This window comes from Camelus ferus, chromosome 7, assembly GCF_009834535.1.
Source record: "Camelus ferus isolate YT-003-E chromosome 7, BCGSAC_Cfer_1.0, whole genome shotgun sequence".
In the NCBI taxonomy this organism is placed as follows: Eukaryota; Metazoa; Chordata; class Mammalia; order Artiodactyla; family Camelidae; genus Camelus; species Camelus ferus.
In genome coordinates this window covers 74,850,030-74,864,746 of record NC_045702.1, presented here as the reverse complement: position 1 = coordinate 74,864,746, position 14,717 = coordinate 74,850,030, and the positions used below count along the sequence as shown (strand labels likewise).

The window sequence follows — 14,717 nt, the reverse complement described above, 5'->3', positions numbered from 1 at the left end:
GATGATGTTCTATTACATACGGAAAACCTAAAGGTGCCACCAAAACTCTTAGAACTAATAAACAGATTCAGCAAAGTTGCAGAATATAAAATCAGTATGCAAAAAATCAATTACATTTCTATGCACTAACAATGAACTGCTAGAAAGAATAATTAAGAAAATAATTCCATTTATAACTGCATCAGAAAGAATAAAATACCTAGGAGTAAATTAAAGCAAGGAAGGTACTGAAAGATCTGTACACTGAAAACTGTAAGACATTGATGAAAGAAATTCTAGAAGACACAGGTAAATAGAAATATATTCTGTGCTCATGGATTGCAATGATTAATATTGTTATAATATCCCTACTGCCCATACTGTAATGTGCAATCTACAGATTCGATGCAATCCCCATCAAAATTCCAATGGCATTTTTTCACGGAAATAGAATGAACAATCCTCATATTTGTGTGGAACCAAGAAGACCTCACATAGGCAAAGCAGTCTTGAGAAGGAAGAACAAAGCAGGAGGAATCATGTACCCTGATTTCAAACTGTATTAGAAAGCTGTAGTAATCAAAACAGTATTGTATTGGCATAAAAACAGACATGTAAATCAATAAAGAACAGAAAAGAGAGCCCCAAATAAAACAATGTATGTATGGTCAATTAGTTTTTAACAAACGAACCAAGAATGTCCAATAGAGAGAGGACAGTCTCTTCAATAAATTGTGTTTTCCAAACACCAAACAACCACACACAAAAGGAAAAAAACTGGACCTCTATCTTACATCATATGCAAAAATTAACTCAAAATGCATCAGAGACTTGAACATAAGACCTGAAGCCATAAAACTTCTAGAAGAAAACGTAGGCAGTGAGCTCCCTGACATCAGTCTTGGCAGTGATTTTTTGGATTTAGCACCAAAAGAAAGGCCACAAACAACCAACGAGCAGGACTATATTAAACTAGAAAGCTTATGCACAGCAAAGAAAACTATTAACAAAATGAAAAGGCAACATACAGAATGCAAGAAAACATTTACAAATCCTATATCTGAGGAGTTAATATCCAAAATATGTAAAGAACTCACACAACTCAACAACAAAAACAATCTGATTTTTAAAAATGAGCAGAGGATCTAAATAGACATTTTCCCAAAGAAGACATACAGATGACCAACAGGTACATGAAAAGGTGCTCAACATCACTAATCATCAGGAAAATGCAAATCAAAACCAGAATGAGTTATTACCTCACACCTGTTAAGGTGGTTATTATCAAAAAGACAGGAAATAACAAGCATTTTCAAGGATGTGGAGAAAGGTGATCCCTTGTGCACTGTTGTAGGAACATAAATTGGTGCAGCCACTATGGAAAACTGTATGGAGGTTCTTCAAAAAATTAAAAATAGATTTCATGTGATCCAGCATTTCTCCTTCTGGGTATATATCTGAAGTAAATTAAATCACTATCTTGAAAAGATATTTGTACACCACCCCCCACCCCACCACATTTGAAGCAGCCTTATTTACAATAGCCAAGGTATGGAAACAATGTTAAGTGTCAACATGTGAATGGATAAAGAAAATGTGATACATACAATGGAATATTTTCAGCCATAAAAAAGAAGGAAATTCTACCATTTGAAACAGCATGTATGGCCCTTGAAAAAATCCATACTTACAGATACAGAGAACAGATTAGTGGTTGCCAAAGGTGGGGGTTGAGATTGGGCAAAATGAGTGAAGGTGGGCAAAATGAGTGAAGGTAGTCAAAAGACACAAACTTTTCACTTACAGATTAGTAAACTTGAGAATGTAATGTACAACATGATGACTATAGTTAACAATATTGTATATTTGGAAGTTGCTGAGAGAATAGATCTTCAAAGTTTTCATCAGGGGAAAGAAAATTTTCTAACTATGTGAAGTGATGGATGTTAACTAAACTTATCAAAGTGATCATTTTGCAACATATACATATATCAAATAATTATGTTGTACAGCTAATTCAATGGCACATGGCAATTATATCTCAGTAAAACTGGAAAAATGTTTTAAAAAAAGATAAGATGAGATAAGAAAAGCTATAGTCTTTATCTTTAGTTGTGACTGAGGAAAAGCAGATTTAATTTTAAAAAGATTTAGAAATAAGTGCAATGTGGAAGTGTTGAAAGGGTCTCCTAGTTACTTTCATAGGCATTAGAAATAGAAGTTCCATAACAGTTTTTAGAAAGAAAAATTTCCTAAAGGCAGTAGTGAAAGATGAAAGTAAAAGAGCAACAAGCAAGAAGTGAAATTACCTGTGAATGACAGAAGGCCTGAGGAAAGAGGGTAACATTGTGAGGTATGTAATGTTCGATGGGAGGATTTTGGAAGCCTAGTTTTTGACACCAGCCCCAGAGGACATGGTCAGCCCTGGAGATGTAGGAAAGCTGATTTGTAAAAGAAGGATACAGCTGCAAGGTGGATGGCCCACGTCAGAGGGAGTGGACAAACAGCTACGAGCTCAGGACATTCAAAAAGTGTATTTCGCATCTCCCAGGGCATCTATAAGCATGCACAATGAAAAAGAATTTGTATATTTTGAGAAGCAAGAGTTTCCTAGGGGTAAAATCCCAGGATAAAAGGATCCTAAAAGCCTATTTATCTCATAATACAAATTAAATACAATTCACTTGCAATAAGAGGTAGGAAACAGCACAGTGGCTCTATTCACAATTGAAGAAAATCAGTAATTTAGCATTATATAATAGTTATGCAGTAATATTGCAGAAGTGAATGGTGAATGAGACGTGCTGTACAAGAGGAGCTATAAAGTACTTCTTGCGGTACTTCTAGGTTAGAAGAACCATCAGGAATCAACAGAAATGTGCAGTAATGAATAACACAAAAAGATCTCCTAGCTGAACCTGAGAAACCCCTTCAGAACTCACGCTTTCACAAACCTGACATGCACCTGCGGGGACCTTCAAGCCCACAGGAGCATCTAATACACATTTAGCAAGCAATAGGCTGAACATTTTTTTTATGACATCTACCTTTTCTTCTGCTACCTTTTGGTTAATTTTTTAAAATAGGAATATGTTTTCAGGGTTGAAGAGTCAAGAGTTTTCTCTACATGCTGATCTTTATGTCTTTGGACTGTTCTTCTGAAACTAGTCAAGTAGGCTGCCTGATGCTAATACAAGAAATGTGTCAACGTCAACAAAAGAGAGGTTGGGTTAGTGCCCAGCTGAAACTTTGGACAGCCTTGATCCCTTAGGTTATAAGAAAAACAAATTCATGACTATCCCTTTATAAGATGAATCTACCTACAGAGTAAAAATAATAGCCAAGTAAATTTCTTTTGGATTTTTCTTTCATTGAACATCAACCTATATCTTATATAGAAATTTTAGCAATTGAACTAGTTTATTAATGAGCCTAGAGTATTCTTGGGATTATGTTTTTACAAAGACTATTAAAAAGATCAGTGAATCAACTCTAATTGTACTGCCGAAGGATGTCAGTTGAGATGAACTGGTTCCCAAGAGCCATTTCAACTACCATTTCATGGTAAGTGATTAGGAAGCTTAGCAGATAGACCAGGTAAATACACTGAGTGACAAGCTGAAAAATGGTATTATTTTCAACAACTTTGTGAAGAGAGTCTTTTCAGTACCCAGGCATGTCATGCCTCTATAAAATTGGCAGTATAATTTAATATACCCCCAAATAGATTTATAAATGACTTTCTAAAATAAAGTCAATTTATTAGGCTTTTTCATCATGAGGATTTCATTACGTGACATTTTTCATTTGTTGATAGACTAATTTATACATTCAACTGTTTATTGATTGCACTGTGGGCAGTGTTTGTGCTGTAGGAATAGCAGATGGTACTGGAGATAAAGATTGGAAAGCTCTTTGTTGGCGGAACTTACATTTTAGAGGAGAAAAACATAAGTGAACAAGGAAGCCAGTTTGTAATCATGTTCCATGTAGTGGTAAGTACTGTAAGCATAAAGGAATGGAGGGTTGGATGGCAGGAGTGGAGAGTGAGACTATTTTAGGTAAGATGTTTAGGGAAACCCTCCTGGGAGGCATTAGCCCTTCTAGGGAAGCCCTCCTGGGAGTGTAAAGACCAGAATAATGAGAAGGAGACACTCATGTGGAAATGTCCAGGAAAGCATTACAGACAGAGAGAACAGCAAGAACAAAGGCCTTGAGGCAGGCAAGGAACTGGATTATGTAGGGCCTCATAGAGCAACATGAAGATTTTGGATTTTATTCTAAGTGTTACAGGAATCCAGTAAATAATTTGAAGGAAAGGAGTGATGTAATCATACTTATATTTTAAAAATATTTGTAGCTGCTGTGTGAGAATAGACAGGGGGGTAATAGGAGAAACAATGGAAGGAGCTCAGCTCAGAGGCTGCGTGTCACCCACATGTGTTTATGATGGTGCGAGGAATCGGCTGATGGCACTGGAGGAATGGACCCCGTGAAAGGTGGGAGGACAAAGGCTTAGAACCTGCTGAAAGAATGAATAATCTGGCTGTGGTCTAAGACTTACGTCCTGTTGATGTCCAGACATTTGACTTTTGAGTCATTTATTTCTCTCAAGTTCGATTTCCCTAAAAATCTCCCTTTGGACTAAGTAGCTGAGTGAGATTTCAGAAGTAAGAGAATGTAACACTAACCAGATTAACAAGAGAAATCCGCATTTCATGGTCTACAATTATGGTACATCTGGCTTGCTGAAACAAATATTAAATAGGCTGAGACAGTTACTTTCTACGGACAGTGGTTCACAGATCTCCGTGCTGGGTGCTGGGTGTCCTGGCCTGGTCAGCCCCTCCTGCCTCCCGGCCGTTCACTCAGTCCACCCCAGCCACCTCGTTCTCCCTGATCTCCTTCAGCAAGTCAGGCTCTTTCCTCCCCCAGCTCCTTTGCATTGCCTGTGCCATTAAGATCGTATAATCCAGCACTGGAAATTTTTAAACTTGTATTTGGGGCAGGGGTGTGTGTGACCTCCCTGAAAACAAAACATGACAAGAAATTGGGAGCAGGGGGATATTTACCACATAGATGGCAGACTGCATATCCCAGATATGTGAAGAACTTGTAAAATAAGCAAGGAAAAGATAAATCCCAATTTTAAAAAATGGGCAAAGTACATGAAAGAGCTATTCACACCCCAAAAAACTACAAATAACCAATAAACAGTTAACATGAATAGTATGTTAACTTATCTAGAAATCAAAGAAATGTAGATTAAAAGACTATGCATAGAGGAGCTAAAATGAAAAATATTGTCAGTGTTCAGTATTGATATGTGGTAAGAATTGGCAGCTCCGTCGTCATTAATGTTTTTGGTAAATGTGACTTGGTATAACCTTTTTGAAGGGCAACTTGGCACTAAGTGCCAACTTTTAAAATTTGCTTTGAGCAAGCAGTTCTGCTTCTAGGAATTTGTTGTAAGAAAATAATTGGACAAGTACACAAAGACATACAAGGGTGCATATTATAGAAGCATTTTATAACAGAAAAATGGAAACAACCTCGAAAAATGTCCATAATTGGAGCTTGACTTTATTCATTAAAAAATGACATCTTACCATATTTTTTCAATATGAAACGATAGCAATGAAATAACTGTAGAAAGAGCAGAACTGTTACGACTCTATAATTATTTTTTAAAAGAAAGAAAAGTGAGTGTTTATGTGTGTGTATTTGTAAGATAAGAGAGTCTGGAAGTATTTATACCAAAATATTAGCAATGGTCATCTCTAGGTAGTAGAATTGTGAATTTTTACTTTCAAAAAAATGCTTCTATATTGTCAGATTGTTTTTTCCAGTAAGTGTAAATTTTATATAATTCACTAGAATAATATGGTTTTTTCTCTTTTGAGATATAATATTATAGAAATAAGAAGTGAGTTAAAATGCCACCTCTAATTCCACAATATCAACAAGCTTTTCTGTCAACTCTAGTAAACATTTATTTGATGATTACAAGAACAAACCTCCCAGAAGGATAGTATTAGAGAGGCTTCTAATATTGTCCTTCTGCAGATGAATTATATAACTTCTGCATAGTATCAGACCAAAAACAGCTTTGTGGTGGTCTTCTGTTTCTCTGAAAAATGAGTTCTGCGGGGCTGTTCTTTTCCGTGGGGTTCTTGAAAATAGTAAAACTCTGCTGAGGTTTCTAAGAAATGTAAATATTAGTGTAGTGTCTTCTCTTGTGGCCCATGGAGACTTCAGCCACATTGTCTTACTAACCAAACTATTCTTTTTTATTTTTTTTTTATTTATTTAAGTTATTGCAGCTGACAAGGGCTTAACTTTTAGAATATACAAACTATTCTTAAAGAGATGGATCAGTTGTCAAAAATGGCTCAGTCCCTAAGTGATTTGGCTGTTTTACATGAATTTGGTTTTAAGGGGCTTTGTGGCCCGAGTATTCTCGGGTTTACTTTAGTTATCTGTATCTCCTTTCATATAAAAGAACCTTTTTTTTTTTTTGGAGATGGGAGCAAGACTCTAGGGAAATGCAGAAAGAGCAATTTCTTTAAGTGAGGATAACCTCAAAACCTTGTCTGTGTTCTTCACAGCATTTTAGTAATTGTGATTTTGGAAAACTTGCCTTCTCTCCAGTAGAGAGACCTTACTGATGAGCTCATTTTATTTAACATTCTTTGCATGCCTTTGATGGCCGTGACATTGTGGGAAGGACATCAAAGTAGAACTCAGAACTCCTAGTTCCTAGCTTTTAAGTAACTGTGTGCCCCTCGGGGCCAGCAACTCAGCCTCTCGGTTTTCCTTCTCTGTAACACAACGTTAAGGATCCCTGATGTCTCCCAAGTAGCCTTGACTCAGAGGTCAAATGGAATAGACCAGCTGTTAGAAAACCACGATGTCTTGCATCAGTATCAGGTGCTTCTTGAGGTGCACGAGGCTCTGAATGCTTTAGGGGATGCAGAGATGAACAAGGTGTGACCTCTCCCTGTGGAGTGGCTTCCAGCCTGGTCAGGAAAACAGATCCTCAGCAATACATGAGGTTAAGCCAGGGAGGGGGAGGTGAAGGACCTATCCTGTGGACTAAGATCCAACTGTGGGGACTTGAGTTACGTGATGATGTCATCCGTTTACCAGGGTCATAACAAAGAGCCTGCTTAGCCTTCTCAGAGGTGGAAGTGGAAAGGCACAGGGAGGTAAGCTTGTCCTAATGGAAAAATATGTCCCCATTCTCTCATTAAATCTTATAATTAGATTCAGGATTTTTTAATTGTTCCTTTCTTTTTGAGGCACTCTTGCAAATCAAATGAATAATGCTATACCTCCGATTCCTGATGCATTGTGTCTCCAGAATTTCTCCCCCAAATGCTGATGTGGACTTTTTTTTTTCCTGTTTCTATGATTGCAACAGAAAACTTTAGCTTCATTTTTGCCTCTATAAACATATCTTGACTTAGAGAAGCAGCAAAGAGGAACAGTTTTGTAAATTGAAGAATTGCAGTCTGTGAAATTCTCTCCCCTGAAACTCCAGCTGTGTATGAACATCAGAGTATTCAGGAGGAAAAAGCCATATCTAGTATCAATGGCTTTCAGCCAGTCTTGAATAAATCATAAATAATCGAGTGAACTTGTCCTATGAATGGTCGAGATTTTAAGACACAGACATCTGTGCTTTTCGTGAGTTATTTTGCTTTAGATTAAGACATCAGAATAGGTTTCATTCAGGGCCATGAAGTATGGCAGGTGTATCAGAAATGCATTCAACTCTAGGTTACAACAAAAACAACCAGAAAAGACTGACCATGGCGTAAACAAAAGTGAAAAGGCTTATTTGTCACTTGTAATAAGCAATCCCAGGATTGGCAGTCCGGCACTGTTTGCACGGCTTAACAAGACCATCAGGGACCGATGCTTCCCCCCTCTTTCTACTCTGCCATCTCAGCAGAGAGAGCTCCAACTGTATGTTTGTTCCGTTACTGTCACAGGAAGGCTGCTGCCCTGTTAGGAAGGAAGGAAGACAGTAGGAGCAACAGGGAAAAGTCATGCTAGCCAAATCCATCTGTCTCTTTTTAAAAAATTATATTAAAGCTGAGTGAGTAAACCCACCTAGCATCTTTCCTTTACGTCCCATTGGTGAGAACTTACTTGTGGACATGGATACCCCCAGACCAATCACTGGAAGGTGACTGGGAAGGAGGGGCTGTGGGTGGAGCTGGATCCGCCTCCCCAACAATACAACTACCGGTGGAACAGATAGTCATGTTAAGTAAGAATTTTATTGTCACTGTTTAACTGTCCTCATTTAGCCTCTTAACTTGTCCTTTACTGTACTTTTTATCCTGTTTCTTTCTTGGTGTCTTGGCACCTTTAAAAGCTGTTATCAAGATAGCTTACTGAGCACACACTTCTCAGATAAGGCTTCCTCTTTCCGACCAGGTTCATGGTTAACTTGTAACCATGCAAAAGTTAGGTGCAGGCACTATTTGCAAAACGTAGCAGATTTTCTGTGTAGAATTTCCAGGACACTCAACCATCTCAGAAGGGAAGCGTTTAAAAGGAGCTAATTGTGAAAACAATCTTAAATTACTTAAGAAATGCTGGGGCAGAGAAACACTACATGTGACATGAGTGAGAAAGTTTTAGCACCTCTGTGTGGCTTGCAGACCCTTGAACCCGTGTGCTACCATGCACCGCATGGCTTTTTACTGGATGCCCAGGGTGTATACTGTGCCTTAAGGTAAACAGTTAAATGAAGCCTAGTTGGCTGCCTCGGATTACCTTTCTAATTAAGGGTACTACAAAGAGCATTTAACCCTTGAAGCTAAAAGCAGCAGTTATTTCTCACAAGGAGAAGTATTTGGGATTTTGTTCGTTTGTTGCCATTTTAAAAGACTGCAACTTATATAGATGAGTTGGTGGCTATACAGCTTACTGGTGTTTGTGTTCTATATTGATTTCTTTTATTTTGTAATATTGCTAAAAATTGCATTCTACAGCTTTCTGTTTTCTAGATTGTATCCTATATACCCTAACACATATCAGCAATCATGGTTTTATGTCTCTATATCAGAGTATCACTGCATGGTAACTGAAAGTTAGTGATTTTTAAATTAACTATAAATGAAAATAATTCAAAAGGACAGTTTTTTCTTCTCCATCTTAGAGTAATAGAAAGGCAGAGAGATAATGTCTTAGTTAAGAGGTTTTAAAGTCGGGCAAAGCTGATTTCTCATGGAGTCCCTACCATTTACTGTCCCCATTTTCTCGTTTGTTAACAAGAAGTAACTGTTCCCACCTCACAGAGTTATTGTAAAGATAGGACTAAGGAAGATAATGTGGGTGTTGTGCTTAGCACAGGCCAAACGCAGCAGCTGGTGGGCATCTTTATTAATAAACAAGTTGTGGCACTGGATTTGTAAGCCCAGTAGTGCTGAGTGTGACTTTTCCCTGCCTTTTGTCAACAGTACACTAAAGCAGAGATTGGGGCTCTTACACTTTATTCCTCTGTTTGTTGTCCAAGTGCAAAACCTTATCTCAAAACTTAAACAGTAATTAGTCATTGTCTGGAAAAAGCTTCTTACATTTTATAACCTTGAGCCCAAGCCCATGATGATCTTCCATATGAGCAATAGTCCATCTTGAAATAACATCTTAATCTCTGCAAGAAGCAAGTCAGAGTAGTGACTTCTTAGTTTGCTGATTCAGCAAAGGGGAAATAAGAAAAAAAAATTAAATGCCTCAAAGATTTCATGGAGTATTGCATGATCTCCTTTGTCTCTACCAGCTTAGTCCTTTTACTGTTTGTTTCTTTTAACATTTTTTTCAATTGAAGTGCAGTTGATTTATAATGTTGTAATTTGTTTCTGGTGTACAGCATAGTGATTCAGTTGAAGTCCTCTTACTGCTGCAGAGTGGTACTCGACCTGCTTCAGAATAGCAGTAGCGAGTACTGTGGCAGACGAACCCCGGTGTGGTTGGCCCTGGGAATATTTACATTGGCCCATACTTAACTACACTGACAATGTGTCCATATTTTAATGTCCTCTGGTAGGTTATAAATTCCCTGAGGAGTTTTCTCTGAAAAAGTCATTGTGCCTGCCTTCAAACAGTTTACAGTCATATAGTACTCAGTTGGGACCCACTAAAACATGGGAATTTTACTAACGTGAAGTACAGCCATTAAAATTAAATTATGATGTTTTCAGTACTTAATGCCTGAGCATTAAAGACTATTTGGAAAAATAAGAAAAACGAAAACTTTTAAACTGTCTAATTTCCTACCACCAAACACAGCCACTGTAAACATTCTGGTGAGTTTCCTTCATGCATTGTTTTGTGAATTTTTTTATCTTACTCTATCACATACAAGTTAATGTCAATTCATTACCAACATAAATATTTGAAATATGGACAATCTGTCAAGTGGCTATACCAGTTTACTTAAGCATTCCATTTTCCCTATAGTTTGATTTTAAAGTGGTTACCAATTCCTGCTATAAGTAAACTGCAATATTCATCATATTTCATAAAATTATTTTTGAATTTAGAACTATTTCCTTAGGATAAATTCCAAGAAGTGAGATTAATGGGTCAAAGGTTTTATATTACTCATGAGCAGTATTATGAGTGAGTACCCATTTTCAAATATATTTGATAACCCTAGGTATTAACTTTAAAAATATATTGCTTCTTTGATAGGCAGATTGTTTCAAGTTTCATTTTTCAGATTAACTGAAATCCACCCTAGAACTTGGCAAGGTTTATGTAAGTAAAATGAAGCTATGTTGATATATTATATGAAATGAAGAGCTTGAGTTTTCCTTAATAAATCACTGCTCTTAATTTTCTGATTTCCGCCTGTATCTTTCAGTTTTACAGGAGATTCTAAACTTGCCTCAAGTATGCGCTATGTGGAAACACAGTCAATGCAAATAGGAGCATCCTACATGATTCAGTTCAGTCTGGTGATGGGCTGTGGCCAGAAATACACTCCGCACATGGACAACCAGGTGAAACTGGAGTATTCAACCAACCATGGCCTCACCTGGCACCTCGTCCAAGAGGTAAGTCTGTTTTCTCTAAAGCTTGTGATAGGTAGCCTTCACCTTTTTACATAGGAAACAAAGAATTATAATTCTAAAAGTTTAGATTTGGTTGAAAAGGAACAATGTTTTTTGTAATTTAGAATTGACATAAAGTCACCAGTGGATTACAAGGATGCCACATTCAGCACTATCAGATACTAAAAGGCAGTTGAAAATAAAAAAGAAACGGGAATAACTTTAGAACTAGATACACCAGGATGGTGTTTTGAACATTATTTTTTCTAATCCTCTTTCTCTATAAATGTCTCTTCTTTCCCTATAGCACGTCTTCATCTGTTCTTTTCTAAGTCTCTTCACCTGTAGGTAGACCATATGAAGAATATAGTATCTCTTGCCTTAAAAAAACAAAAAAGAAATACGTAGATCTAGTTTCTTAGAATACAGTGTACTTCTTTATATATACATACTGGTGACCTGATATTACCATAAATGTAAAAATACCATAGTGAATAGTATAATTTTACCAAATGCCGGTGTTATGCTAACAAGCAAAAAAATGGATCCTAATCCATTTTTTGTTTTTCCATGGAAATTGGAAGACATTTAATTCCATTGTGGCAAATGGTTTCAGTTATTTCCCAAATATTACAGCTTCACAGAAGAAAAAATTATGGATTGCATCCACATTGCGAATAGTTAAGATTATAGCATTAGATTCCTCTAAGATCTTATTCGCTTGCGTTGAGTGAGTAAACATATTGCCCATGGAGGAAACAGAAGCCAAGTTTAATTTTTGCCTGATTCTCTTTTAGGAATGCCTTCCAAGCATGCCGAGTTGTCAGGAGTTTACAGCAGCGAGTATTTACCATGCCAGTGAGTTCACACAGTGGAGAAGAGTCATAGTGCTGCTTCCCCAGAAAACTTGGTGAGAGATGACATCTTTAGATACAGCTGTCACTTTAGCATTTACTATCTCTTTAGCACAATGAATAAGAAGAAAAGTTAAGCATAACATGGCAAGATACGTCCTTTTTTTTTTTTTTTTCGGTATCAAAAGACCCAGATCTTTCTTTTATACTGAGGATATTTGAAAAAATAGAGCTAATGAAAATTTGGTTTCCAAATGGTCCTACCTTTTTCTTACCTCCTTTTTTGACTCAACTTTTTATGGGAAAACTCAATGAACCGGTTCCTTTGGGTATGCCACATAAAAGATGATACAAGGGTCTCCTGTCAAGACAGTTTGGATTGCAAGGCTGTTTTCTTGCTGCAAGGCTACACTTTTTCTTTTGAAAGCTTGATATATACTCTTTTTCTGTATTCACATTCTTTCAGTAACAATAAAAATCATCCTCCAGGCTCCGTAACTAGGGAGAAAGACATTCAATAATGTGAAAGAGAAAAGCACATTTTTTTCCCCAAACATTACATCATTTCATGTTAGACTGATCACACTGGGGGCAGTGTGAGGAATGAATTGTATGAGAAAGAATGGAGACAGGTCGGGGGTCCAGGCATTAGATGTTTAGGTGGCTTAGAATATGACCGTAATGGACATAGAAAGAGCCATCATTTGTGAAATATATTTTAATCAGATATGGCTTGTTGATGGACCAGATGGGGGCTGTGGTAGAAAGAGAAGAATCAAAAGCAATTTCCAAGTTCTGAGCCTGGGAAAATGGTTGGATGGTAGTACCACTGACTGAGATAGGAGAGACCAGAGGAGTGGATTTAGGGCAGGAATTGAAAATCATAGTACTCCTTGTTCTGTGATGTGAACTTTGAGATACTTACCTATTCAAACATAACAGTCGAGAAGCCAATTGGACTTGTGAATCTGGAGCTCAGAAAAGAGGTTGGGGCTGAAAAGGTAAATACTGTAAGTACTATTTAAATCCTGGGACAGGATGAGCTCACCCAAGAAAGAACCTTTGGTTAGAAATTAGAAGACTTAAGTTCTCAGCATATCTCTACCAGTAGTCAAGTACATGCCTTACTCATTCCAGTCTCTTCAATCCTGATTCCTTATGTGTAGGATGAAGAGGTTTAAATCATCTTAAAGGTCCCTTGCAGTTCTGGAATTCTAAGATTCTATGATTTGTGTGGCAGAAAAGGCGTAAAAGAGACAAAAATTATATTTTTCTGTGGAATCTGCCTTCCAAGACCCCTTTTGTAAAGAAAATTACTAAATCACCCCTTCTCAGAATGTTTGATACAAAGTTAGCTCTACACAAAAACAATTGGTTAGATTAACAACCTAGAATTATTATTATACCTCCTTTAGTTGAAGATTGAATTACTGCGTTATAGAAGAATGCCTCCTTGATTATTTTTAAGGATTCATCGTTATGTCAGTTGGAAAATGCTTGAAATTTGATTTCCACAGATTTTTTATATCCAACTGTGAGCCATTTCCTGGGTACTCTATTAATGCTTTGTATAACAAGTTGCTACTTTTTCTAACACCCTACTATTTTATATCTACTGCTGGGAATATAATCAAGACTTTTACTTAATTTCAATGATATTCCAAGCATATCTATCAAGATTATAAAAAATCAACACATCAAAAAATTGAAATACTGTTCATCCTTTGTGCAAAACTGAGGTTCCCCCCTGCCCCGCACTATTTCACCATTAAGTATATTACCCTCATTATTTAAAAAATGATGATTTTTATTTTATTGACATGTGGGCTACAGTTTCATTATGATGATAAGATAATACCGATAGTGTATTTTAGAAATGTCCTTTCATTTCCAGTAACATTTTAAATTATTATTCTTAATTAGTGTAGCTTAGGCAATATCTGAAATGTCCTTTATCAAAAAAGCTTTGCAGGTTATTTTACACTCAAATTGTATGTTGCATTATTTCTTAGCTTAAAAAGTAGTACCACTGGGTTGCACGTTTTAGTATAGTAAGAAAAGGTCAAATTCTCATCAATGCTTATTAGACACTTGAGAGGAAATACATTGATCTTCAAACTCTTTAGTTCCAAAACAGTGCCTGCCACATTGTGGGGTGCTCATTAAATGTCTGGAAATTAAATAGGATTTCAGTTCAATGCCTCAATGAGCTAAAGAGATGTTTTATTACAAGCTATCTCTTTTTACAGACTGAAGAAAAATCTGCTAAATTATTCCTCGGACCATTTGCCTTTAAGTACATGTATGTAAATAATTGAATTCTGCTTTTTCAAATTTCCTTCCAAAGCTCAGGGTAAAGAAAGTAAAAATGTTTATTAAAAACAAACAACCCAATAGGATATTTATTTTAACATTTCTACTGACTAATACTTAAACATTGTTGCTGTAGTATTTTTTTAAAAAATAGTGTTCAACTGATTATTATCATTGTTTTCGGATCTATAATGCTTAAAAGCTCTGTTGTAAGGATAAAGTGCATTTATTCTCCTTGGCATTCTTGATCACTTTATTATATTCATTTTGAACTTTTGTAAATGGCATGTTTTTCCCAAGCTTTGGGGAAAGGAAGCAAAGTTTAGGTTGAAGCAGTATTCCTTTTGGCAAATCTTTCTTCTGCTGTTTTAATTCAAGCATGTGCAGCTATAAATCTAATGCAGACAAGCAAATGTGGTCTGCATTGTCGAAGATCTGTTACCTTTGGAAATTATGCTAGATAGGACAACTTAGAGTGGAAATATTGAATATCTATACA

The 14,717-nt window shown here is 36.6% G+C and overlaps 1 protein-coding gene across 1 annotated transcript in view; it reads left to right on the top strand.

Moving 5' to 3' along the window:
• Window positions 1-14,717, top strand: part of RELN (reelin) — a 444,603-nt gene that overhangs the window by 314,078 nt on the left and 115,808 nt on the right. The window contains 2 exon segments of the mRNA XM_032484179.1: window positions 10,862-11,054; window positions 11,849-11,961. Coding sequence (XP_032340070.1) covers window positions 10,862-11,054; window positions 11,849-11,961 — 306 coding nt within the window.